The following is a 24,611-nucleotide window of genomic DNA, read 5'->3' as shown; positions in this document are numbered from 1 at the left end:
AAAATTTCCTCCCTCTAATAAAGGGCATCTGAGAAAAACCTACAGCTAACATCTCATTTCCCAGACTGAATATTTTTCTTCTAATATCAAGAATATAAGTAGGGATTCCTACTTTTTCCCCTTCCATTGAAAACAGAAGTGGAGTGTAAGCCAATACAGTAAGACCAGAAAGAAAATAAATGAAATACAAATCACAGTTGATATTACATAGCATATTATGAAAGAAAGTTCTAACAGCTTTCAAATTATTTGCCTGGGGAATAATGTTTTGAGAAATGGGTGAGAAAAAGAAGTTTTTAAATCTGTTCTCTTCAGGTTATAGACAAGAGTCTGCCTTACTTTGTGCATGGTTTTAATCTGACTTGTTAATAGAAATGCAGGTATTCACATCAGATTTCTTTTCTTCTCTGACCCAGCCCTATTGTCTCATTCACACTCACTTCTAGCCTCAATTGGGTATTAATGAGAACAACATTTCCGTGTTAACTGATTTTTCATCCAACTTTGACATTTTGCCTAGAATATGTATGATTCTTATCCACCTCACATATATTTTACTATAATTTTTCTTGCTGAAATTTTCAGTACATATATTTTACATTTTAAAAGATCAGCTGATAAAAGGATGTGTTTAGGATGTATAGGACATGTTCTTCATAGTCTTAGGCATAAAAATATTTACTGTTGGTCCTTTGTAAAACTAAAAGAGAAAGATTCTGAGGCCTTAAAACTATGGACCTTTGATTCTTTAGGTCTCTATACAAATCTTGCAATGACGCCATAAACACCCAGCAATATTTAGACTATCTTGACCCAAGTTTCTTAATTCATAACATCATTATAGATATTTAACCTGATTTATGTTCATTTCACATGTATATGTATAATATTTCTCCACCTTAAAGTTAGAAAGTAACCTTCAGAGAATGAAGTTTAGGTAGGTCATTTTTCCAGCAGTCTGCTTTTTCAGGGTTTCCAGAGATACATCTCACCTTAATTGATATGTTCGACATGCTTAGAGTCAGACACGACTGAGCGACTTCACTTTCACTTTTCACTTTCATGCATTAGAGAAGGAAACGGCAACCCACTCTAGTGTTCTTGCCTGGAGAATCCCAGGGATGGGGGAGCCTAGTGGGTTGCCATCTATGGGGTCGAACAGAGTCAGACACGACTGAAGCGACTTAGCAGCAGCAGCAGCAGCAGCACATGCTTATAACCAACTTGAGATGCAAAAGCATGCCTAGACCAGGGGATTGCACAAAGTACAAATGTGTGTGCTAAGTCAAGGCTATGGTTTTTCCTGTGGTCATGTATGGATGTGAGAGTTGGACTGTGAAGAAGGCTGAGCGCTGAAGAATTGATGCTTTTGAACTGTGGTGTTGGAGAAGACTCTTGAGAGTCCCTTGGACTGCAAGGAGATCCAAGCAGTCCATTCTAAGGGAGATCAGCCCTGGGATTTCTTTGGAAGGAATGATGCTGAAGCTGAAACTCCAGTACTTTGGCCACCTCATGCAAAGAGTTGACTCATTGGAAAAGACTCTGATGCTGGGAGGGATTGGGGACAGGAGGAGAAGGGGACGACAGAGGATGAGATGGCTGGATGGCATCACTGACTCGATGGACATGAGTCTGAGTGAACTCCGGGAGTTGGTGATGGACAGGGAGCCCTGGCATGCTGCGATTCATGGGGTCGCAAAGAGTCAGACACTACTGAGCAACTGAACTGAACTGAAGTCATGTCCAACTCTTTGCAACCCCATGGACTGTAACCTGCCAGGCTCCTCTGTCCATGGGATTTCCCAGGCAAGAATACTGGAGTGGGTTGCCACTTCCTTCTCCAGGGAATCTTCCTGACCTGGGAATCAAACCCATATCTCTTGGGTTTCCTGCATTGGCAGGCAGATTCTTTACTACTGAACCACCAGGGAAGCCTTTTACCACTGAGTCACCAGGGAGACCCACAAAGTACAATGCCACAGACCAGACCCAGTTCACTGCCCCTTTTTCGTAAACAAGGTTTTGAAGAAACTTTCACAAGACAGTGGCAGGACTGAATAGTTGTGACAGAGACAGTATGGCCTGCAGAGCTGAAAATATTTACTCTCTGACCTTTGACAGAAAAAATCACCCATCCTTTGCCAGATAGTCTCCACCTTTCTCACCGTAGAAGAAAGCTGCTGAGTTGTGCAACTGTTCTTTCATTCAACTAACATTTCTTGAAGGCCCACGTGTGCCAGCAAAGTATAGTTTGGAAACCCCCTTGGCACATGTGGTTTGGCAGATATGTTAATACCTGAATCCCAGACTCCTCTCTTTGCTCCATTCTGTCCTAATGAGGAATCCACACTTCACTGGACCCACATGGAGTGTGCTTGACAACCAAAACCCAGATGCCTCCCAGGTGAGGAATGTGTTTGAGCTGCAGCGAAATCTTCCAGTCTGCTGGCCCTTCGTCCCTGACCTTGCAGCCAGGTGCTGAGATCTTGAGACGTGGGTGAGGAGACCAATCACCCATAAACACCACTCCTTTTTGGTCATGAGGAACAGTCTCAAATACATTCGGAAATCAATTCCCAGTGTGCTGTGTTTGTTTGCAAAGTTTCTGTTACCATGGTTAAAAATACCAAAATCATTACTTCATTTCTGACAATAAATTGCTAAGGGGTGAACTATGTAAATCAAGAGATTTTTGGAGAATTTCCGTATGACAATTGGGGGCTTACATTGAAGTTCAAGTCTTGGTGCTTTCAGAGCCAGTGCTGCCCTTGAGAAAATAGTGGATTAATCCTGCATGAGGGAGAAACAATTCACGTTGCAGCCTGAGCCAGACTGGCTCATCAGATGTCAGTTCTGAGGATTCTTTCTCTGCACTATCTATTACTGGTTTCCTCCTTTGCCCTCCCATTGCCTCTCTGCTTGCTTTGGCCTTTATCAGCTCTCCTCAATTCAGGGCCACAGAAGTTCACTGGCCTCCAGGTCCTGTGCTCACATGCTAGTGGCTGATGTGCAAACCACAGCCAGGTGGAGCCAAGCCCAGAACTGGACTTCAGTCTCTTGTCCCCAGTTCAGTGCCTTTTCCCTGAGTCCCACAGCTGCCTTCGGCAGGGCTCTCCCCAGCGTTCTCATCCACTGCTGGCTTTTCTTTAGTTCTGAAGGCTGGACAAAATCCAGTTTAGCAACTGACACTGCTGACTTGGGTACTTAACCTACAAGGATCATAATACTATGATGCTTCCATTTCTACCTATACAGAAAATGACAAAAAATGACTTATTTCTTCCTTTATTAGAAAAGAGGCCAGGGATGTTTCTATTTTTTTCTCTTATTCGTAAAGTAATCCTGCAGAGTTTTAGATTCTAAGTTCTCCATTTCACCAGCCCGTGACTTGGTGGATCTGCATATTCGTGGTTAGAAAACCATGTCATCCTTGCTTTTCTCTCTGACTCCCACATATCAGTGGCATGACTGCATGGTACCTGCTTGCCAGCTGTGGTTGTTTAGCCCTCACCCAGTGGTGGCACTTCAGACACTCGAAATACAGAGTATAGGACCTGAGAGCTAAAGTCAGAGTCATTGTGAGGCAAAAGAGAAGCATTAAAAAAAAAAAAAAAATTCAGCCAAGTAAATTTGATGATTTAACTGGCTTTATTGGGCTTCCCAGGTGGTGCTAGTGGTAAAGAACCTGCCTGCCAGTGCCAGAGATGGTAAGAGACCAGGTTCGATCCCTGGGTGGGGAAGATCCCCTGGAGGAGGGCAAGGCAACCCACTCCAGTATTCTTGCCTGGAGAATTCCCTGGACAGAGGAGCTTGGTGGGTTACAGTCCATAGGGTCACAAAGAGTTGGACACAACTCGAGCGACTTATCACAGCATGCATTCAGCAATTTATGAATCAAGCAGCATCCTACGTGGTGACTAGAATGGCGCTCCAAAGACTTGTGCGAACTGGAAGTTTTATTTTTTTATTAGAGGACAGTTGCTTTACAATTTGTGTTTCTACTGTACAACAAAGTGTACATGTGTGCATATGTGTGTACCTGTGTGTGAGTGTACATGTGTGTGTGTCTATATATGTGTTCCCCTCCCTCTTGGACCTCCCTCTCACCCCCATCCCACCCTTCTAGGTCATCACAGAGCACTGAGCCGAGCTCCCTGTGCTGTGCAGCCGCTTCCCACTAGCTGTCTATTTCATACATGGTAGAGGATGCATGGCGATGCTACTCTCCCAGTGTGCCCACCCTCCCCTTCCCCTGCTGTAAGCACATGTACAGGAACAAGTGTGGGGAAGGGAACTACTAACCAAAGAAAATACTATGTTGAAGCCAGGACACCTTTTGAGGTAGAAGGGATTTGCGTGGGTTTTACCATTGTAGGTCACCTCTTCTTCTGGAGGATGAAGAGGGCTCCTGTGACAGATTACCTCACAGTAATCTGACTAGAAATTTCCAGACTGGTTGATTGAGATTACATTTCTGGGGAAAATCAAAACTGCAGTTAAGTCAGGTTTTAAGTCTAGGCTTTAGCACCAGTGATGCCACTTTGGGCCTTCTCTTTATTGGAGGGAAGATGATGACAGAAAAAGGCACCCTGTACTATCCCAATTAGTGCTCAAGAAATGGGCTTGGGAGCCGGGCATACGTGGGCGTGAATGCCTCCATTTAACTGTGAGACCCTGGACAAGTACTCCCCTTGCCTTGGTTTCCTCCTCTGTGAGACCCCCGTGGTATCTCGCACCCAGAAGGGATGTATGGATCAAATCAGGTCTTGAATATCGAAGGTGCTTGTGCAGTATTGGATCAACATACTTTGTTTTTCTAAGGGTGGAAAGATTTGGAAAAAGACTGTGAATAAGGGTCTACTGAAGGCACACATAGCCTGCTAGCATGCCAGAGGACATAATGTGATTTTACCTTTGAAAAATTGTGGTAAATCAGGTATCAGCAGGCCAGGTTTTCCTGGTGACACAAATGAATTGCATTCCCCTAAGCCACAGACAGAGTAACCACCCAGTGAGTCATTTCCCACTCCCATTACCACTCAGAGAAGGGCACAGAAAGAAGACCCATGAGCTGTTCTCACAGTGCCTGTGGGATGAGCCACAAAATAGTCATTGACCGCAGAAACATTTTATTCCTACCACAGATAAACAGCATTTGATCCCTGACTCCATACAAACATTCACCATGATTTTATATATTATCTGTTATTCAAATAGAAGAGGATGTGGAATTGCAATATTAGGTTTCATAAATTAATGTTAATCATAATTATTATTATAGTTAATGTTCAGTTCAGTTCAGTCGCTCAGTCATGTCTGACTCTTTGTGACCCCATGAATCGCAGCACACCAGGCCTCCATGTCCATCACCAACTCCCGGAGTTCACTCAAACTCACATCCATCGAGCTGGTGATGCCATCCAGCCATCTCATCTTCTGTTGTCCCCTCTTCTTCCTGCCCCCAATCCCTCCCAGCATCAGAGTCTTTTCCAATGAGTCAACTCTTTGCATGATGTTAGTAATATATTAATGAGTTTCTTGGGTAGCTCAGAGGGTAAAGACTCTGCCTACAATGTGGGAGACCTGGGTTCAATCCCTGGACTGATTAATTTTCATTATAATACAATCATGATTAATAATTTCATAAAGTAATGTGAAAATGTCATCTAATTTTTGGCAAGCAAAGGTTCTGTTGTATACTTAATATCTCTGCCTACATATTACATGAGGCTGAGTGTGTAATGTCCCTACAGAGTCCTGGAACAGCACTCAAAACAGGGCTGTGACTGTGCTTGTTCTTGTTAATACCATAGCCAGTATATTAATTCAATGTTTATTCTTATTTTTAGTACATATTATAGTGAGCATACACACACACACACATGTCCTCAGAGCATGGGTTCATTTTTTAGGATGAGCCATTGTGTGCGTGTGTGCGTGTGTGTGCACACACTCAGTCATATCCACCTCTTTGCAACCCCATGGACTATAAGAGGAGCCCCACCAGGCTCCTCTTGTCCATGGCATTTTCCAGGCAAGAATACTGAAGTGGGTTGCCATTTCCTTCTCTAGGGGATCTTCCTGACCCAGGGATCGAACCCACGTCTCTTGTGTCTCCTGCACTGACAAGCAGGTTCTTTTTTTTTTTTTGGCAAGCAGGTTATTTACCACTGCACCACCTGGGAAGTTCAAGATGAGCCACTATATCTAAGATAATATTCACTTTTGAGATTCTAAATGTCTGTTCTTATTATTCCTTAGTGGAGACTGCCAGCCATGTCAGGGAAGACTATTTTATAATGTAAAAGAATAATAACTTTTAAAATATAGGACAAAAAGTAAGTTGGTTCCCTCTACCCTTAGGATCTCCACCCAAAATCCTAGCATGGGTATTTAGGTGAATGACTTAGTAATAACCAACAGATTATGTTTGAGAGACTTAGGAGATAAAATAGCACGCAGGGTAATTTTCAGATCAGTTTCTTCCAAACAGCAATTTGGAGTTCAAGGCATGCCCAGGCCTAATTTACAAATTTCAAGAGTACAGATCCAGTCTGTGGCCTAACCAGCCTGCTAACCAAGGTTTCTCAAATAATATTTTTAAAGTCAATTCATTAGGTACAAACCCAAACATGTTGGAATTATAAGGGTTTTTATTGGGGGTAGAGGAGTTAGAGAAAAATATTTTTTAAAACCACAGAATTTACACACAAATATTGGGAAAAAAAAAAGTCAGTCACTGTAGATGAAATCCTTCTGGCAAGACAATAACACCCAGGCAGGCAGTGCAGGGTGGGCAGCATAGAAAATTAATACAAAGCCACTATCAAAAAATCAAACTCTAAATCTTCAGAGAATAAAATCACAACCGGTGAATGGAGTAGGGCTTTAGATATTTTTTTCTGTATGCAGACGGGAGAAGCCAATCAAAATGTCTAGGCACAAAAACACCAGTATCCTTGTTCTTAAAAAAAATGCACATTATCACTGACAATTCTATGAAACTTCTGTGAAGAATGTTTATCACATTTTAGCTATCTGTTTATTCTGTCATTATCTCTGCTCACAGGGGTCAAGCAAGTCCCACTGCCATCTGGTACTGGTAGAAATGTATCAATGGATTCGTCTCACCCCACAAAAAAACCAGGTAAGGAATAAGAGGCTGACTCCCTCACTCAGTTCTGCTCTGAAACTTGTAGCTGCAAGTTATATGTGCTGCCACAAAACAAGTAGCATGCTCACAGTCCCCAAAGCATCCGATCCATGCTAAAAGTACCTGGGTATTGCTAGATAAACATACTAAACTATTTGGGAAAATGAAAAGTGCTTTGTGCACAAATTGAATATTAATAAGAACCTCTAATGAGGAACTGATTTAATAATTACTTCACATAATATCCCAAGGGGCCACATTGGATCAAATGCTGAAAAGTAACTGTGGATTCTAATTTTCATCATATACAAGTTTTCCTCTTATGTAGTTTATTATAATATCCTTTTTCCAGAAATGATTTATGTTTCTACTTTGAGACTGTTCTCTATATAATAGGCCAAAATTAGGAAGTGGTAATATCTTTGCATTGAATAAGAGCTCCGTGCTTTGTAGAAGGATGCTGTGAAACCTACTCTGATGTATTAATGTCTGGGTGAGACATTTCTATTCTATCATCACAACTCACTCCTCCCTACCCCCAGCATATGCACACTCATGCACGCATGTGCACAATTCCTAATATCCCAGGAAGTACTTAAATTCACAGGGCATTTTCTTGGATTGTCAATTTTGCTTGAAGATTATTAAGCCAATACATTATGCAAAGAAAGAGATGGATTTTTAAGCTTATAACACAGGACTTCAAAGAAAATTTGGGTTACAGTGGACTGCTTCAGGAACTTTAGCCTTGTCAGTCTTTGTGAAGATTATAAAAAGATTTCTCTCCTCTCTGCCCTTCAGGCAAACCGTTTAGAAAAATGTGCCTTTCCTCTGGGTTGGCGTCCTTGCATGAAGGCTCATGGGTGGGTGAGAGAGCAGAGTGGGTGTAAAATTTTGCCTCCCACTTACAGCTGCCGGGCCAGGTGCCCTTGTGTGGTGGCTCTGATCTGCTTGGGCACAGGCTTATTGCTTCTACCATTAGGGGCTACTTTGTTGTAATCATTTGAGAAGTTCTGAAAGTGTTGGTTTAATTATAATTACGTAATATAGTTGGGGGATGGAGTGGAACACCTACTAAAGGGGAAATTATATGCTTTACTCAAAGCTAAAATGGTGCAAGAATTGTAGTCTGCAAAGCAAAGGCAATTGGAGACAATGAAACTCAGAAATGCTACTGTTGAATCTATACGAGAAGCAAAAGATGTTAAATTCTGTACATTTGTACAGCCTTTCAAAGGGCAGGTTTACTGATATATTTTTATCCATAATTAGAGAATATTTTCCCCATTAACTCGTGTGCTTTATTATCCCTGGGTACATTACAAGCACTAATTTAGAAGAACATTAGAAAGTATTACTCACAGGCACTTTTCTGTAGAATCTATTCTCTGTCACCCAACGGCTACTTGTCAAATGTTGTATTTTTTTTAAAAAAACCTGTGATTTTGTAGAGTGAATCCTTATGACCGCTTTATCTGTAATATTATCTCTTAGCCATAATCCCAGGTACTCGTCGCCCACCCTTGCCACCCAGACCCATGCCCCCACGAAGAAAGCCTTTACCACCCAACAATGTCACCGGAAAGCCAGGAAGTGCAGGTATGTCAATCACATACCTTCCTTATCCTTCCTTGATTTCAGTTTTACTGGTCAACCACCAGCCCTTCTTGGTGTGCTAGCTCAAGCAACAGACAGCCCTCGGCATGTGTTGGCCCCAAAGACCAGACACTGTCAGTTACAACTTTAATGACTCCTGTCCTGATTCTGGGTGGGTGGGGTGACAGCCACCATCCTTGTCCATCTATGTCAGTTTGCTTCTTAGATGCCGGGTGCTTGGTGCTGAGATGGAAGCAGTCACAAACTCTTCAACAAACGGATTATTTGGGGCTAGACGTTTTGTCTTCAACAAATGGATTATTTGGGGCTGCCAACCCACCAGGGGTAATGGAAAATGTCCTCCACTTAACATTCTGTCTCTTGAGATAAAATGCTTTACATCTCCTTGGTAGCTCCCCTGTCTACCAGCCTTCATGCTGACCTCAATATTATGGGTCCAGGGGAAAGACTGGAGACTGGAATACTCAGGGTGACTGAGCAGGCCTAGTCTATGCAACAAGGCAGACTACCTCTCACCTCTAGGCTGTGGCATGTGTTGTCTTTTTCCCATAGAATGACCTCACCCAATCACCTGGGACACTCATACTTCATCCTTGTCTTAAAGAAGCCTCCTATAGCTCCCCAAAGTAGACTTAACACTGCTTCTCTGTCCTATTTGTCCTTGAAACATACCTCTGTTAGAGCAAACCTCTGTTTTATACCTACTTGTTCATGTCCTTGTCTTCCCCTACTAGATCATGAGCTCTGTGATGACAGATGACACTTTCTCTGAATTCCCAGAACAAATCCAGTCCTTACTGAGTGAATCCGGTAATCATTGAGTGAATATATGAGTGCAATTAAGGATCAGTGAGCCCAGTTCAGAGCAAAGCTTCATCTCACTCTTAAAGGCTGTTCCACTGGACCTGCCAGCAGATCACAGCATGTTCTCCATCTTTTCCCCCCTCTTCCCTCATGTCTATCTCCTAAATATTCTGTAGTGGGAATCAGGATAATGCTGTTAAGTACAACTGTGGAAGAGGAAACTGATAAGGATTTATGAGAAAGGGCATGGATGTCACTGTTTTCACAGGATGAAAGGAGGATGTGGTGGAGAAGTTTCCATGATGTACTAGGGGACAGTGGCCTCTGGGTTGTTTTCCCATCAGCTAAAGGAGGAATCAGCCTATCATCCATGCTGGTGGTGCCTGCTTGAATCAAGGTCTGGGGACATGGCCCCAGTGAGAAGACCAGGTTTTCTTCATTAATTGTAACCTGGGACAGCTGAGACTTGAGCTTCTATAGCTTTCAGGTCAGACTGAAAGTGATGCTCCAGTGTCCTCCATGGAAGAGTTAGGGGAACCTCCCTCCACAGAGCTCTCCTGCAAGGCTGTGTGTCTTCAGCTGCAGCTCCATGGCCCTGGTTCCTGCCATGTAAAACCTTGTTCACTCCCATCAATAAGTGTAGCTTCGGTATAACTCATCCAGCCTGTGGGATGGTATAAACACATCCCACTTCTGAGATTAACTCTAGTGCTCTCCCCACCCTTTGCTAGCCATCTCTAATTCAAAAGAAATGTCTACATTGAGGAAAGAAAGTGAAAGTTTTAGTTGCTCACTTGTGTCCTACTCTCTGCAATCCCATGGACTGTAGCCGGCCAGGCTCCTCTGTCCATGGAATTCTCTAGGCAAGAATACTGGAGTGGGTTGCCATTCCCTTCTCCAGAGGATCTTCCTGACCCAGGAATTGAACCCAGGTCTCCCACATTGCAGGCAGATTCTTTACAATCTGAGCCACCATGGAAGCCCTACACTGAAGAGCCAAACACAAATGAGATCAGTTGTACACATCTGGCCTGATGACCATCACAGAAAGTGCATATGGAATTCAAGAAATCAGTTCAGTGTTCTGGGAGTTCTCTGAAAACATGCCTTCCCCCACATGTGCCCTCTGAACATAGTCTTAGGCTCCCATGAGGCATCTCCACCTGTCCCCCATCTCCAGATCTATGGAGGCCTCTTAGTCCCGCTCTCCTTGCCAGGATGAAAATACCATCCAAGCATTTCCTGCTGGCTCTACCCACTCAAAAAAGCTCCTGCTGGCACCAGTGCAGCATCTCATGGTTTTCACTCATCCTCTCATTGGGGCCCACTCCCATCAGGACCAGGAGCCCATCATCCATGATTCCATGCTGGGCCACAGTCCTTACATCAGTCCTTACTCTTTGACTCTCTGTCATCTGAGAACAATTCCTTTTCCCATGAAGACTATAAAAGCAAATCTAGCCTCCACTTTATGACAGATCGTAGCTCAGATGGTAAAGAATCTGCCTGCAATGCAAGAGACCTGGGTTCAATCCCTGGGTCGGGAAGATCCCCTGGGGTAGGGAATGGCTACCCACTCCAGTATTCTTGCCAGGAGAATCCCCTGGACAGAAGAGTGGTGGGCTACAGCCCATAGAGTCACAGAGAGTCGGACACAACTGAACGACTAACACTACTACTAGCCTCCACTCTGCTGCTGCTGCTGCTGCTAAGTCACTTCAGTTGTGTCCGACTCTGTGTGACCCCATAGATGGCAGCCCACCAGGCTCCCCCGTCTCTGGGATTCTCCAGGCAAGAACACTGGAGTGGCTTGCCATTTCCTTCTCCAATGCATGAGAGTGAAAAGTGAAAGTGAAGTCGCTCAGTCATGTCTGACTCTTAGGGACCCCGTGGACTGTAGCCCACCAGGCTCCTCCATCCATGGGATTTTCCAGGCAAGAGTACCGGAGTGGGATGCCATTGCCTTCTCCAAGCCTCCACTCTATTCTACCCATATTTGCATAGACCTTGGGATGGATCCTATTTGGGAGACCTACATGTGTTTTTAGAGCAGAGGAGACATTGCTGAATACAGCATCTCAGAGTAACACTGGTCTGGCCACTAGGCCAGAATCACAGTCATTACCTTATAAACCTTTTTCTTCTTCCCCTGCCATCTCCCATGCCCATCATTTAATCTATAGTCTGGCCACTCCATCCTCTTGATATCTTTCATGTAAAACCCCTTCCATCCAGTCTCACTGCTTCTTACATAGTTCTCCTCTGTCCTTGCCTACACAACTGCTTTAGTTCTTGATTTCTTTGTCTGCCACCAGACTTGCAGCCTAACTGTTCACTCTCTTCTTATCTGATCATGTTACTTCCCTAGTGAAAAAATTTTTAATGGGCCCTTGTCATCTAAAAATGATATCTAAATCCATGGTATGCAAGACCCTCCATGAACTGCCCTTCCCTGCCCGCCCCCGCTCTGCTCTCATTGCTTCCTGGCACTCTTGGCTCTCAGGCCTTCAAATTCAACATGCCACATGACTTTATGCTTCCCTGACTGTGTTCTTCCTGCAAACTCCACCTAGAATACAGCTCTCATGCCTACCTACTGATCACACCCTCTAGGAAGGCATTTCTGTCTTCCCCCCAGCACCCATCATCTTTCCCCATAGACTTGTCTTCTCTGAGACCTTGTCTTATGCTTTCACAATATTTATAATGCTTCAGTATAATTTGGCTTACACATATCTCCCAATCAATCAAGGACACCAGGTCTTATTTTCTCTCTAATCCTGGCATATAGTGCCAAGTCACATGGTAAGTCCTTAATAAATATTTGCTGAATAGGTAAATGGGGAACTCTGCAGGGCTCCCTACAAAACCTGACTCCTTTGGCTTTGCATTATAGGAATCATTTCATCAGACCGAGTAACTTCCCCACCCTTGAGGGCAACACTCATACCTACAGAAGCCCCCTTGGAGAGAATGGAGACAGATAAAAAGCAACCAACAGCTCCTGCCTCAGGAGAAGATCTTGGTGAGTATGTCAGTCAAGTCCCACTGGATGCTTAGCCGCAAAGTACCAGAGGATTTCAAATTAGGGAGAAAAGAGTCCCAGTTCTGGATCAATACATTTCACTCAATTTTATGATTGATAGGGACATTTTAATTTAAAATTACAGTTACTTCTAATGACTTACTGTGGAATGTGCTCCTTTCTTTTGCAGACATAGAAGCAAGTGCCAAGATCTTTAATAAAGTCTTCCTCAAAAAATCTAGATTACCTAGTCCTTATTCCTAAACCACATGTCATTCCTAATCACACATAACTTAATATATGAATGCATATTAGCTACTTTGTTGTAATCTTTGGTGGTGGTGGTTTGGTCGCTAAGTCGTATCTGACTCTTGCAAACCCATGGACTGTATCCTGCCAGGCTCATCTGTCCATGGAATTCTCCAGTCAAGAATGCTGGAGTTGGTTGCCATTTGCTTCTCCAGGGGATCTTCTTGATCTGGGAATCGAACCCTGTGTCTCCTGCATTGTAGGCAGATTCTTTACCAACTGACCCAAGGGAAGCCCAGTTGTAATCTTTAAATAATTTATTACTCCGCAGAACAGCTGCAGCAGGACACAGTTAAAGGCCTTGAAATGTGAATAATATGGATTATAATAATATGTAAATCAAAGTTGCACGCAATTGACCAGGAGGCATTATAAATATTTATAGCCTTTACTACTTTTTCATTGTATCATCCATCCTCAGATAACATCACTGACTTTAGCTCAAGTCCAACAAGAGAAACTGATCCTCTTGGGAAGCCCAGATTCAAAGGTATGTTTGATTGGCTACAAATCTTACTTTTAAGAAAGCTATCTTTGTTGGGTATATTAGTCAACTGTTGCTGTGTAGTAACTACAAAATCTTAGTGGCATATTCTTTTTTTAATGTTTATTTTTTTTACCTATTTATTTTTGGCTGTGTTGGGTATTCTTTGCTGCACGAGCTTTTCTCTAGTTGCGGCAAGCAGAGGCTACTCTCTAGTTGCAGTGAAAGAGCTTCTCATGGCAGTGGCTTCACTTGTTGCAGACCGTGGGCTCTAAAGGCACACAGGCTTCCGTGGTTGTGGCTCCTGGGCTCTAGAGCACGGGCTCAGTAGTCGTGGTGCATGAGCTTAGTTGCCCCGTGGCGTGTGGTATCTTCCTGGATCAGGATTTGAACCTGTGTCCCCTACATTGGCAGGCAGATTCTTTACCACTAAGCCATCAGGGAAGCCTAGTAGCATACCCTAAAAAGGATTTATTTCTCATATGTCTACAAGTCACATGGAGGTCAGCTGATTTAGGATGTGCTTAGCTGGGTGATTCTGTTTCTAGAAGCAGGTACAGCTGGGTCTCTTAAGGTTAGCCTAAGGTCTGCTCCACATCTGTTCATTTTGGTACCCAAGATGAAAGACTAACAGTGACCCAGAAGAAGCCGTTCTCCTAATGATACAAAGTAAAGAGAGAAGGAGTCCAGATATACAACAACATTTCAACCTCCTTGTGTTATACCTGCCAATATTCAATGGCAAAAGAAAGTCACAGAGCTAAGTTCAAATTGAAGATAGGGGAAATATACGCTTTCCATGAATATAGAGAATATTTTTGAACAGTAATCTAATCTACCAAAGTAAAAGATATTATATGATATAGACCAGTGTTTCCTTTTGTGATCTGTTTTTCTGAAGTATAAAATTTAATAAATTTTAATATATGTATATATTCATGTAACCATTGTCATAATCAAGATAATAAGTACATGCAACACCTCAAAAAGTTTCATCATGTACCTTTATAATCCCTCCTCTTCACTTCTCCCACCTAACCTCTAGTCTCAAGGTAACTATATTATAGATTGTTGCTGTTGTTTTTCAGTCACCAACTCATGTCCAGCTCTTTGCAACCCCATGGATTACAGTGTGCCAGGCTTCCCTGCCCTTCACTATCTCCTGGAATTTGCTCAAACTCATATCCATCGAGTCAGTGATGCCAACCAACCATCTCATCCTCTGTCGTCCCCTTCTCCTCCTGCCCTCAATCTTTCCCAGCATCAGGATATTTTCCAGTGAGTTGTCCCTTCACATCAGGTGATCAAAATATTGGAGCTTCAGCATCAGCCCTGCCAATGAATATTCAGGGTTGATTTCCTTTGGGATTGACTCATTTGATCTCCTTACTGTCCAAGGGACTCTCAAAATTCTTCTCCAGCACCGTAAATTTGAAAGCATCAATTCTTTGGCACTCAGCCTTCTTTATAGCCAACTCTCACATCCATACATGATTACTGAAAAAAACATAGCTTTAACTAGATGGATCTTTGTCAGCAAAGTAATGTCTCTGCTTTTTAATATGCTGTCTAGGTTTGTCATAACTTTTCTTCCAAGAAGCAAGCATCTATTAATGTCATGGCTTTAATCACTGTCTGCAGTGATTTTGGAGCCCAAGAAAAGAAATTCTGTCACTGTTTCCACTTTTCCCCCATCTATTTGCCATGAAGTGGTGGGTCCAAAGTCATGATCTTAGTTTTTTGAATGTTGAATTTTAAGCCAGCTTTTTCACTCTTGTCTTTCACTTTCATCAAGAGGTTCTTTAGTTCCTCTTCGCTTTTTGCCATTAGAGTGGTATCATCTGCATATCTGAGGTTGTTGATATTTCTTCCAGCAATCTTGATCCCAGCTTGTGACTCATCCAGCCTGACATTTCCCATAATGTACTCTGCATATGAGTTAAATAACAGAGGACAATATATGGCCTTGATGTACTGTTTTCCCAATTTTGAACCATTCCATTGTTCCATGTCCAGTTCTAACTGTTGCTTCTTGACCCTGCATACATATTTCTCAGGAGGCAGGTAAGGTTGTTTAGTATTCCCATCTCTTTCAGAATTTTCCACAGTTTGTTGTAATCCACACAGTCAAAGGCTTCAGTGGTCAATGAAGCAGAAGTAGATATTTTTCTAGAATTTTCTTGCTTTTTCTGTGATCTAACAGAAGATGGCAATTTGGTCACTGGTTCCTCTTCCTTTTCTAAACCCAACTTATACATCTGGAAGTTCTTGGTTCACCTGTTGAAATCTAGTTTGGAGGATTTTGAGCATTACCTTGCTAGCATGCGAAATGAGCACAGTTGTATGCTAGTGTGAAAATTCTTCAGCATTGCCTTTCTTTGGGATTGAAATGAAAACTGACCTTTTCCAGTCCTGTGGCCACTGCTGAGTTTTCCAGATTTGCTGTCATATTGTGTGCAGCACTTTAACTGCATCATCTTTATAGACTAATATGCATTTTTGGAGTTTCACATAATAGAAAATAATATATTATGAACTTCCTTTCTGATTTCTTTTACTTATCATAACTATTTGGTGATGCATCCATGTTGGTATATGTATCAACAGACTATTCCATTTTATTGCTTATGAGTATTCCATTGCATAGATATATAATAATTTATTAAAACTTCATGACATTTACATTACCAGTAAAGTATGCTATTCTGTGACCATTCATGTACAAGTCTTGTGTAGACATATGCTTTCATTCTTTTTGGACAAATTGCTATAAGGGGAATGGCTAGATCATATGTAAGTGTATATTTAACGTTTTAAGGAACTGCCAAACTGTTTTTCACAGCAGTTGTATTTTTTTGCCTTTCTGTCAGCAGTGTATGAGGGTTCCAGTTCCTCCACATCTTTTCTAACACTTAGTATGGTTAGCCTTTTTAATTTAAACCCTTTAAAAAAGTATGTAGTAGTATCTGTGATTTTATTTTGCATATCCCTAATGACTAAGGGTGCTGAACATCTTTTCATGTCCTTATTTGCCATCTGTATATCCTTTTTGATATGTCTCTTTAAATTTTTTCTATATTTTTATTGTGTTGCTTATTTTCTTATTGTTGAGTTTTAAGAGTCTTTATATTTTCTGGTTGAAGATCTTTTTCAGGTACATATTTCACAAACATTTTCTCCCTATGTGGCTTCTTTTTTAATTTTAATGAAGCTTGGTTTATTGATTTGGTTTTTTTAGATTGCATCTTTGGTGTTACATTTAAGAAATCATTGACTAAACAGAGATCACAAAGAGCTCCTCCGTTTCCTTCTAGAAAGTTCTCCTGTTTCCTTGTAGAAGGTTTCTACTTTTAAATTTAAGTCTATGATCCATTTTGAGTCAAATTGTGTATATTATATAAGATATGAATGAAAGTTTATTTTCTTAAGGATATCAAACTGTTCCACCATGTTTGTTGAAAAATTATTGTTCCTCCACTGAATTTAATTGGTACCTTTGTCAAAAACCAATTGTCCATATATACATGGAACTATTTAGGTGTTCTCTAGTTGTTCCATTGATCTATTAGCTACCTTTCCATCAATACCACAGTGTCTGGATCACTGTGGTTTTATGATAAGTGCTGCAATTGGGTTGTGTTAGTTCTCCAACATTGTTTTTATTTCTCTAAAGTTGTTTTGGTGGCTCTAGGTCCTTTTGTATTCCTAGCTAAATCTTAGGATGAATTTATCAATGTCTAAAGAAAAATAGCCAGCTCATATTTTTATTAGAATTTCATTGAATCTGCAAGTCAATTAGAAAGCACTGACAGCTGAACATTATTGTCCTCCTACCTATGAACATGGTATATCTCACCATTTACTTAGGTATTATTCATTTCTCTCACCAATGATTTTTAGTTTCAGTGAAATAAAACATAAAAGTAGCATTTTAAGTATCAGTTTCCTATTGTTCATTGCTAATATGTAGAAAAACAACTGATTTTTTTGTACAGTGATTTTATATTCTACAGTCTTGCAAAGCTCTGTAGATTTTTTTGTAGATATGCTGGGTTTCCTATATACAGAACTATGTCATCTAAAAGGAAGATTTTCCTTCCTCCTTTCCAACTTGAGTACCTTTTTTCTTGCTTTTCCATACTGGCTAGCACCTCCAGAAAAACACTGAATTGAAAGTGAGGATTGATATCTTTTTCTTATTCCTTATCTTATAGAAAAAACCATTTAATCTTTCACCATTAAGTATGTTGTTACCTGTGGTTTTTTTTTTTTATAGATATCCTTATTGAGTTGAGAAAGTTCTCTTCTATTCCTGCTCCAGTGAGAATTGTTATCAGAAATGGATGCTAGATTATGTCTAATGATTTTTCTGGCTTTATTGAGATAATTATAAGGTTTTTCTTTTCTTTTAGTGTGTTAATATGATAAAGTAATTGTTCTTGAATTGTAGATTAACTTTGCATTCCAGGGACAAATTCCCCTTGGTTATAGTGTATTCTCATTTAAATATATTGTTGATTTAATTCCCTAAAATTTTGTTTAGAATTGTATTCAGTGAGGGATATTGGGCTGTTATTTTCTTTTCTTGTAAAATCTAGTCAAGTTTTAGTGTCAAAATAATACTGAATTTTTCAATTTTCTGAAAGGGTTTAGAATTAGTATTGCTTCTTCCCTAAATATTTGGCAGTATTCACCAGTAAAGTTATCTGAGCCTCACATTCTCTTTGTGAGAAGTGTTTTACTTGTAATTCATTATAATTGGAGAAGGAAATGGCAACCCACGCCAGTACTCTTGCCTGGAAAATCCCATGGATGGAGGAGCCTAGTAGGCTACAGTCCATGGGGTCGCAAGGAGTCGGACACAACTGAGCAACTTCACTTTCTTTTCTTTTTTTCTTTTCTTTAATAGGTATAGGACTATTCAGTATGCTTTCTTCCATAGTGAGCTTTCATAATGTTTGTCTTTCAAGTTATTGGTCTATATCATCTAAGTTGTCAAATGTATTTCATTTTCTTTTATTTTGATATCTGCATAATCTGTAATGATGTCATCTCTCTCTTTCCTGTTATTGATTATATGTGCCTTTTTTCTCTTTCACCTAATCAGCCACACCATAGGTTTATCAGTTCTTTTGATCTTCCTAAAAGTTCAATTTGGGTTTCATTTGTGTATTATTTTTCTGTTTTCCATTTCATTTATTTTTACTTTGATCTTTATTATTTCCTTTTTCTGCTTAATTTGAGTTCAATTTGCTCTTCTGATTTCTTAAGGTTCAAGATGGTTTGAGACCTCTCTTCTTTTTAAATATGAAATTCAGTGCTACAACATTTTCCCTAGGTATTATTTAAGCACCATCTAAAAATGTTTGATATACTGTGTATTCAGTTTTACCCTATTCAAAATACTATTAAATTTCCTTTTGGTTTCTTCTTTGGCTTATTAGAAGTAGGTTACTTAATTTCCAAATATTTCAAGATTTTCAAGAGATCATTCTGTTACTGATTTTTATTAATAACTACATTGTTGTGATATACTCTGTATTTCCTGAGTCATTTTAAATTTATTGAGACTTTTTTATGGCCCAGAATATAGTATATCTTGGTGTGTATGTTTTGTGTATACTTAAAAAGAATGTGTATCTTCCTAGTCTTAAGTGGAATATTGTATTAGTTTGCTAGGGCTGCCAAAACAAAATACTATAGACTTTGGCTTAAACAACCAAAATTTATTCTTTCTCAGTTCTAGAGTCCAGAAGCCTTATTTCAAGGTATTATCAGGTTTGATTTCTCATATTGGAAGTTAAATCTTCAACATAGGAATTTTAGGAAAATATAATTCAGTCCATAACAAGTGTTCTAAAAAATGTCAATTAAGTCAATTTGCTTGGTTATATTGTGCAATTCTTTTATATCCTTTGTGATTTTCTATCAACTTGTTCTATCAGTTAATGAAAGAATACCAAAATCTCTAGCTCTAACTGTAAATTTATTTATACTTTCTTCTTCTGTCACTTTTTTTTTTTTTTTTTTCTGCTCCATGTATACTAAAGGTCTGTATTTAGGTATAGACCTCAATTACTTAGGATTGTAATAAACTAATGAATTGATTCTTTATCATTATAAAGTGACCTTTTTTGTTTATGGTAATATTCTTTGATGATATGGTTAGGTTTAAATCTATTATCACCTTGCTATTGTTTTTCATTTGTTCCATCTATTCTTTTTTCTCTCTTCTTTTTCAGCCTTCTTTTGGACTGAATATTTTTACGATTCCATTTTACCTTTTTTGTTGTCCTCTTAGCTATAACTTTGTTTTGTTATTTTAGTGAATAATTTGGGGTTCATAGAATGTGTCCTTAACTTTACAGTCTACCTTCCAGTGATATTCCACAACTTCATAAACAGTTGAATGTGAAGTATAAGAACTTTACATTAGTATAGCAGCTTTTCTTTCCTGGCTATTGGGCTATTACTTTACTTTTGCATGTTATATAGATCACACTAAATTGTAATTATTTTTGTTAAACAAGCTATCTTTCAGAGAGAATTAAATAATAAGATAAATATTATGTATATTTACCTATATAGTTACCATTTCCAGTGCTCATCATTCCTTTGTGTGCAGCCGTATTTCCATCTGGCATCATTTTCCTTCTGCCTAGAGAACTTCCGTGAATCTTCCTTATAGGTTGGGTGTGCTAGTCATGAATTCTTTCAGCTTTTGTATGTCTAAAAAATATTTTGCTTGTTTTTTTTAAGATATTTTCACTATAGAATTCTAGATGATAAGTTTTTGTTGTTGTTTTGGTGTTTGTTCTTTAATATATAGGACATGTCTCTGTTGCCTTCTCACTTGCTTTCTTTATGATGAGAAATCTGCCACGATCCTTCTTTGTTGTCCTAACATGTCTTTTCTTCTCTGCTCTCTTTGAAGATCTCCAGAAATTTAATTTGGGTCTTTTTTTATATCTTCCATTTCTTAACTTTTTGACCATGTGGATTATAGTGATAATAACTGTTTTATTGTCCTTGTCTGATGATTCTAACATCTATGCAAGTTCCAGTTTGACTCTAAATGATTTATTTTTCTCATTATGGGTAATATCTTCCTGTAAGGAATTTATCCAGTTGGGTGCTGTGTTGGTGGTTTAGTCACTAAGTCATGTCCGACTCTTGTGACCCCATGGACTGTAGCCCGCCAGGCTCCTCTGTCCGTGGGATTTTCCAGGCAAGAATACTGGAGTGGATTGCCATTTCCTTCTCCAGGGGATCTTCCCAACCCAGGAATCAAACCCAGGAATCGAACCCAGGTCTCCTGCATTGTAGACAGATTCTTTACCAACTGAACTACGAGGGAAGCCTGTTGGGTGCTGTTTATGTTTGTTATTCTTAATATATTGTTGGATTTTATTCTGGGGTGCAATTAAATAACTTAAAACCACTTGATCTTTCTGAGCCTGGCTTTTAAGGTTTATTGGTAGGAACAGAACTATATTTTAGTATAAGGCAAATCATTTCCCACTACTGAACCAAGATCCTTTTGACTACTCTTTCCAGTACCCCATAAATTATGCAGTTTAAACCAAATTACTTTTGGATATTAGCATAAGATAAACCTATTTATAAAATTAAATCAATAGTATCATCCATATCATGTATCCCAAAGATAGGATTCTGGATTTTCACAAATTCAAACCATCCACATCACTGCTTTCATCCAACTGCTTATAGTATTAAATCAAATATCCTCAAACAGATTGTTTTACTTATGACTTCTCCTCCACCTTTTTTACAAGCTCAAAAAAACCAAATGCTCAATGTCCTCTCTCTCTTAGGTCCTCACGTGCGGTATATCCAAAAGCCTGACAACAGCCCCTGCTCCATCACCGACTCTGTCAAGAGATTCCCCAAAGAGGAGGCCACAGAGGGGAACGCCACCAGTCCACCGCAGAACCCACCTACCAACCTCACTGTGGTCACTGTAGAAGGGTGTCCCTCCTTTGTCATCTTGGACTGGGATAAGCCACTCAATGACACTGTCACTGGTGAGAGCATGGCATGTGGACTATTGCTACGGTGGGAAGCATTGATAAGATGATGCTTTGGGGAATGTGGTACCTCAAGTCAGACTGTGACCCTGGGTGATGTATCTCAGGAACAGCAAGTCCCTGCAGAGTTCTGCTGTCTCTGTGGCAGATGATTTTCAAAAGTGTCATAAGATGGGAAAGATCGTCTTTTTCCTGGTTATGGTCTCTCTGTTAACCTAGCAGATCTCTTAAGTTATATATCTTCTTTCTTTGAAGGTATATCTCATCTTTCCATTACCAGAAAATTACAAATAATATATGAGAAGTTGCCACTGCTAATAGTATTTAAACCAATTTTCCTTTCACCATCCCAATTTCTAGATTGATCTAGAACTTTGAAGCAGGCTAAACATTATTATTTCAGTCATTTTATGAGAGTTTTTTTTACTTTAAATTTATTTTTAATTGGAAGATAATGGCTTTACAATGTTGTGTTGATTTCTGCCGTATATCAGCATGAATCAGCCACAGGTATGGTTTTTAAAAATTCTATTCCTGGTCAGTTTTCCGCCCATCTTAGGGAATTTTGATTCTGCTACTCCTCATAAAAATGATACTGAAAAATAAAAAACTCTGAGTCACTCTTTGAATTTGTTATGTGGGATTTTAATTTTCCTTATTGAATAAGAGAGTCAGACTAGAGAGAAGAGGGGAGGGTGGGATGACTAACCACCCAAATCAGCTAGAGGATGAAGCAAATAATATGAGTACATGCATGTCCTGCTTCCACATGCCCAAGGTGGGCAGATGGAACAGAGGGGCCCATGAGAGGCTGTCAGAGGGAGGAGAGAGCAGTACACAGGGTAAGGTGAGGAGTGGGGAGATTCAGGAGCTGTCAAAAAGTTTTCTTTGAATAAAGGAGAAAACAGCAGCTATTTCTCCTTAGACAAAACCATTTAGTCTGGGCAGCTTCCAGTGTAAGCAGCTTGTTGTTATTCGGTTGCTAAGTCATGCCCAGCTCTTTGCGACCCGGTGGACTACAGCACACCAGGCTTCCCTGTCCTTCACTATCTCCCAGAGTTTGCTCAAATTCAGCAGCTTGTCTTTGCTTAACTGGCCTTTAAAAAAAAACAAAACCATATTTTGTGAATTTCCTTTCTCATGCAGTTTTGACTAGTCTTCTTTGCTTGGGATTATGCCAGTAGGTACTATCATCCCAATATCTAAAAATCAATCAATTTGTAAGTATTGATTATTTACATGTATTAAAAGGTTTAAAATTCTCAATCCATATGCAGTGCTGAGACTTAGTTCTTACAAGACCAAATGATTTATAAAAATTTCACTTCCCTTAAAGATATAGAACATCGAATTGGCATTGGTTAATATAATATGTCTAATAATCTAATACACATTCACTTGGGTATGATTTAGCTTTTGAAAACAGCAGGATTTTCCTTTCTGTATTTTCCTTTTATCATGATATAAATGATAGCTTTTTAAAATTATATAAATCTGTAATCTCAAAGTATCATAAATAGGATATACTTTATCTAACCAATTAGTTTTGACATTATTATTAATATTATTAAATGTTAATGAGCTGTTGAGATCTTTCACTAGATACTAGGCTTCAGTTCACTTAGTCGTGTCCGACTCTTTGCGACCCCATGAATCACAGCACGCCAGGCCTCCCTGTCCATCACCAACTCCCGGAGTTCACTCAGACTCACGTCCATCGAGTCAGTGATGCCATCCAGCTATCTCATCCTCTGTCGTCCCCTTCTCCTCCTGCCCCCAATCCCTCCCAGCATCAGAGTCTTTTCTAATGAGTCAACTCTTCGCATGAGGTGGCCAAAGTACTGGAGTTTCAGCTTTAGCATCATTCCTTCCAAAGAAATCCCAGGGCTGATCTCCTTTAGAATGGACTGGTTGGATCTAAGTCCAAGGGACTCTCAAGAGTCTTCTCCAACACCACAGTTCAAAAGCATCAATTCTTCGGTGCTCAGCCTTCTTCACAGTCCAATTCTCACATCCATACATGACCACAGGAAAAACCATAGCCTTGACTAGACAGACCTTTGTTGGCAGAGTAATGTCTCTGCTTTTGAATATGCTATCTAGGTTGGTCATAACTTTCCTTCCAAGGAGTAAGCGTCTTTTAATTTCATGGCTGCAATCACCATCTGCAGTGATTTTGTAGCCCAAAAAATAAAGTCTGACACTGTTTCCACTGTTTCCCCATCCATTTCCCATGAAGTGATGGGACCGGATGCCATGATCTTTGTTTTCTGAATGTTGAGTTTTAAGCCAGCTTTTTCACTCTCCTCTTTCACTTTTATTAAGAGGCTTTTTAGTTCCTCTTCACTTCCTAACAATTTTCATGGATAAGGACCACATGTATAATAATAATATTTTATACATAGAAATAAGTCAGTATTTAGTCACTATTTACTTAATGTTTTAAACATTGAACCATATGCCCTGATGATCTATTTTTTTCCATTAAATACCACATGACTTCAAATATAATCTTTTACAAACCAGTAGTTCAGATAAGACAGAGATTAATTCTCATATCATTAGAAATGGTTTTTCAGGAAAGGATTAAGAAAGGTAACAAAAGAGAGGGAACATATTCTTCATTTCCCTAGTTGACTTCTGTCAGTAATCTTTCTTCTAATTGATAGGTGTGTATTCACCTCTAGTAAATACATCCAAATTCTGATGCTTCTCCATGACCCTTCTATACCAAAGTAGAAATAGGTACACCATAGAGATTGCCCATAGCCTACATCCTTAGACAACTTAAAGTTAAGTTAGTCATAACTTGTCATTTTGTGATATGTAAAGAGCATGTGGAATAGATTTAAATCCCAGACCAGGTATGTTCTAGATAATGCAACTTGAATCTATAATTAGCCTCTTTGAACTTCTAGATTTTTATTTGTAATAATAATAATTCCCATTGTTATCAATTTGTTGTGAGCATAAAACGTAACAGGGAATTCATGCAGCATAAATTAGAAGCTGTTAAATTAACATTTGTCAGCAGCAGCAACAGTAGGACTGGCAGCAGTAGTATCACCATTATAATTTTCATGCTGCACTGACCAGACTATGATGTTCCCAACCTTCATAATAAATGATTATCTTCTAAGTGACTTATCTCATAAGGGGGTTAAAACCCTC

The 24,611-nt window shown here is 39.8% G+C and overlaps 1 protein-coding gene across 20 annotated transcripts in view; it reads left to right on the top strand.

Moving 5' to 3' along the window:
* The window catches only part of ABI3BP (ABI family member 3 binding protein), a 293,142-nt gene that overhangs the window by 235,449 nt on the left and 33,082 nt on the right, over positions 1-24,611 (top strand). For all 20 annotated transcript variants that reach the window (XM_070787117.1, XM_070787118.1, XM_070787116.1 and 17 more), the window contains 5 exons: positions 7,070-7,147; positions 8,648-8,752; positions 12,471-12,599; positions 13,330-13,398; positions 21,228-21,437. In XM_070787117.1, the coding sequence (XP_070643218.1) occupies positions 7,070-7,147; positions 8,648-8,752; positions 12,471-12,599; positions 13,330-13,398; positions 21,228-21,437 (591 nt within the window). The remainder of the gene's footprint in view (positions 1-7,069; positions 7,148-8,647; positions 8,753-12,470; positions 12,600-13,329; positions 13,399-21,227; positions 21,438-24,611) is intronic.

Source organism: Bos indicus, chromosome 1, assembly GCF_029378745.1.
Source record: "Bos indicus isolate NIAB-ARS_2022 breed Sahiwal x Tharparkar chromosome 1, NIAB-ARS_B.indTharparkar_mat_pri_1.0, whole genome shotgun sequence".
Lineage (NCBI taxonomy): Eukaryota > Metazoa > Chordata > Mammalia > Artiodactyla > Bovidae > Bos > Bos indicus.
The sequence above is the reverse complement of the archived record's forward strand: the minus strand, read 5'-3'. Positions and strand labels throughout refer to the sequence as shown.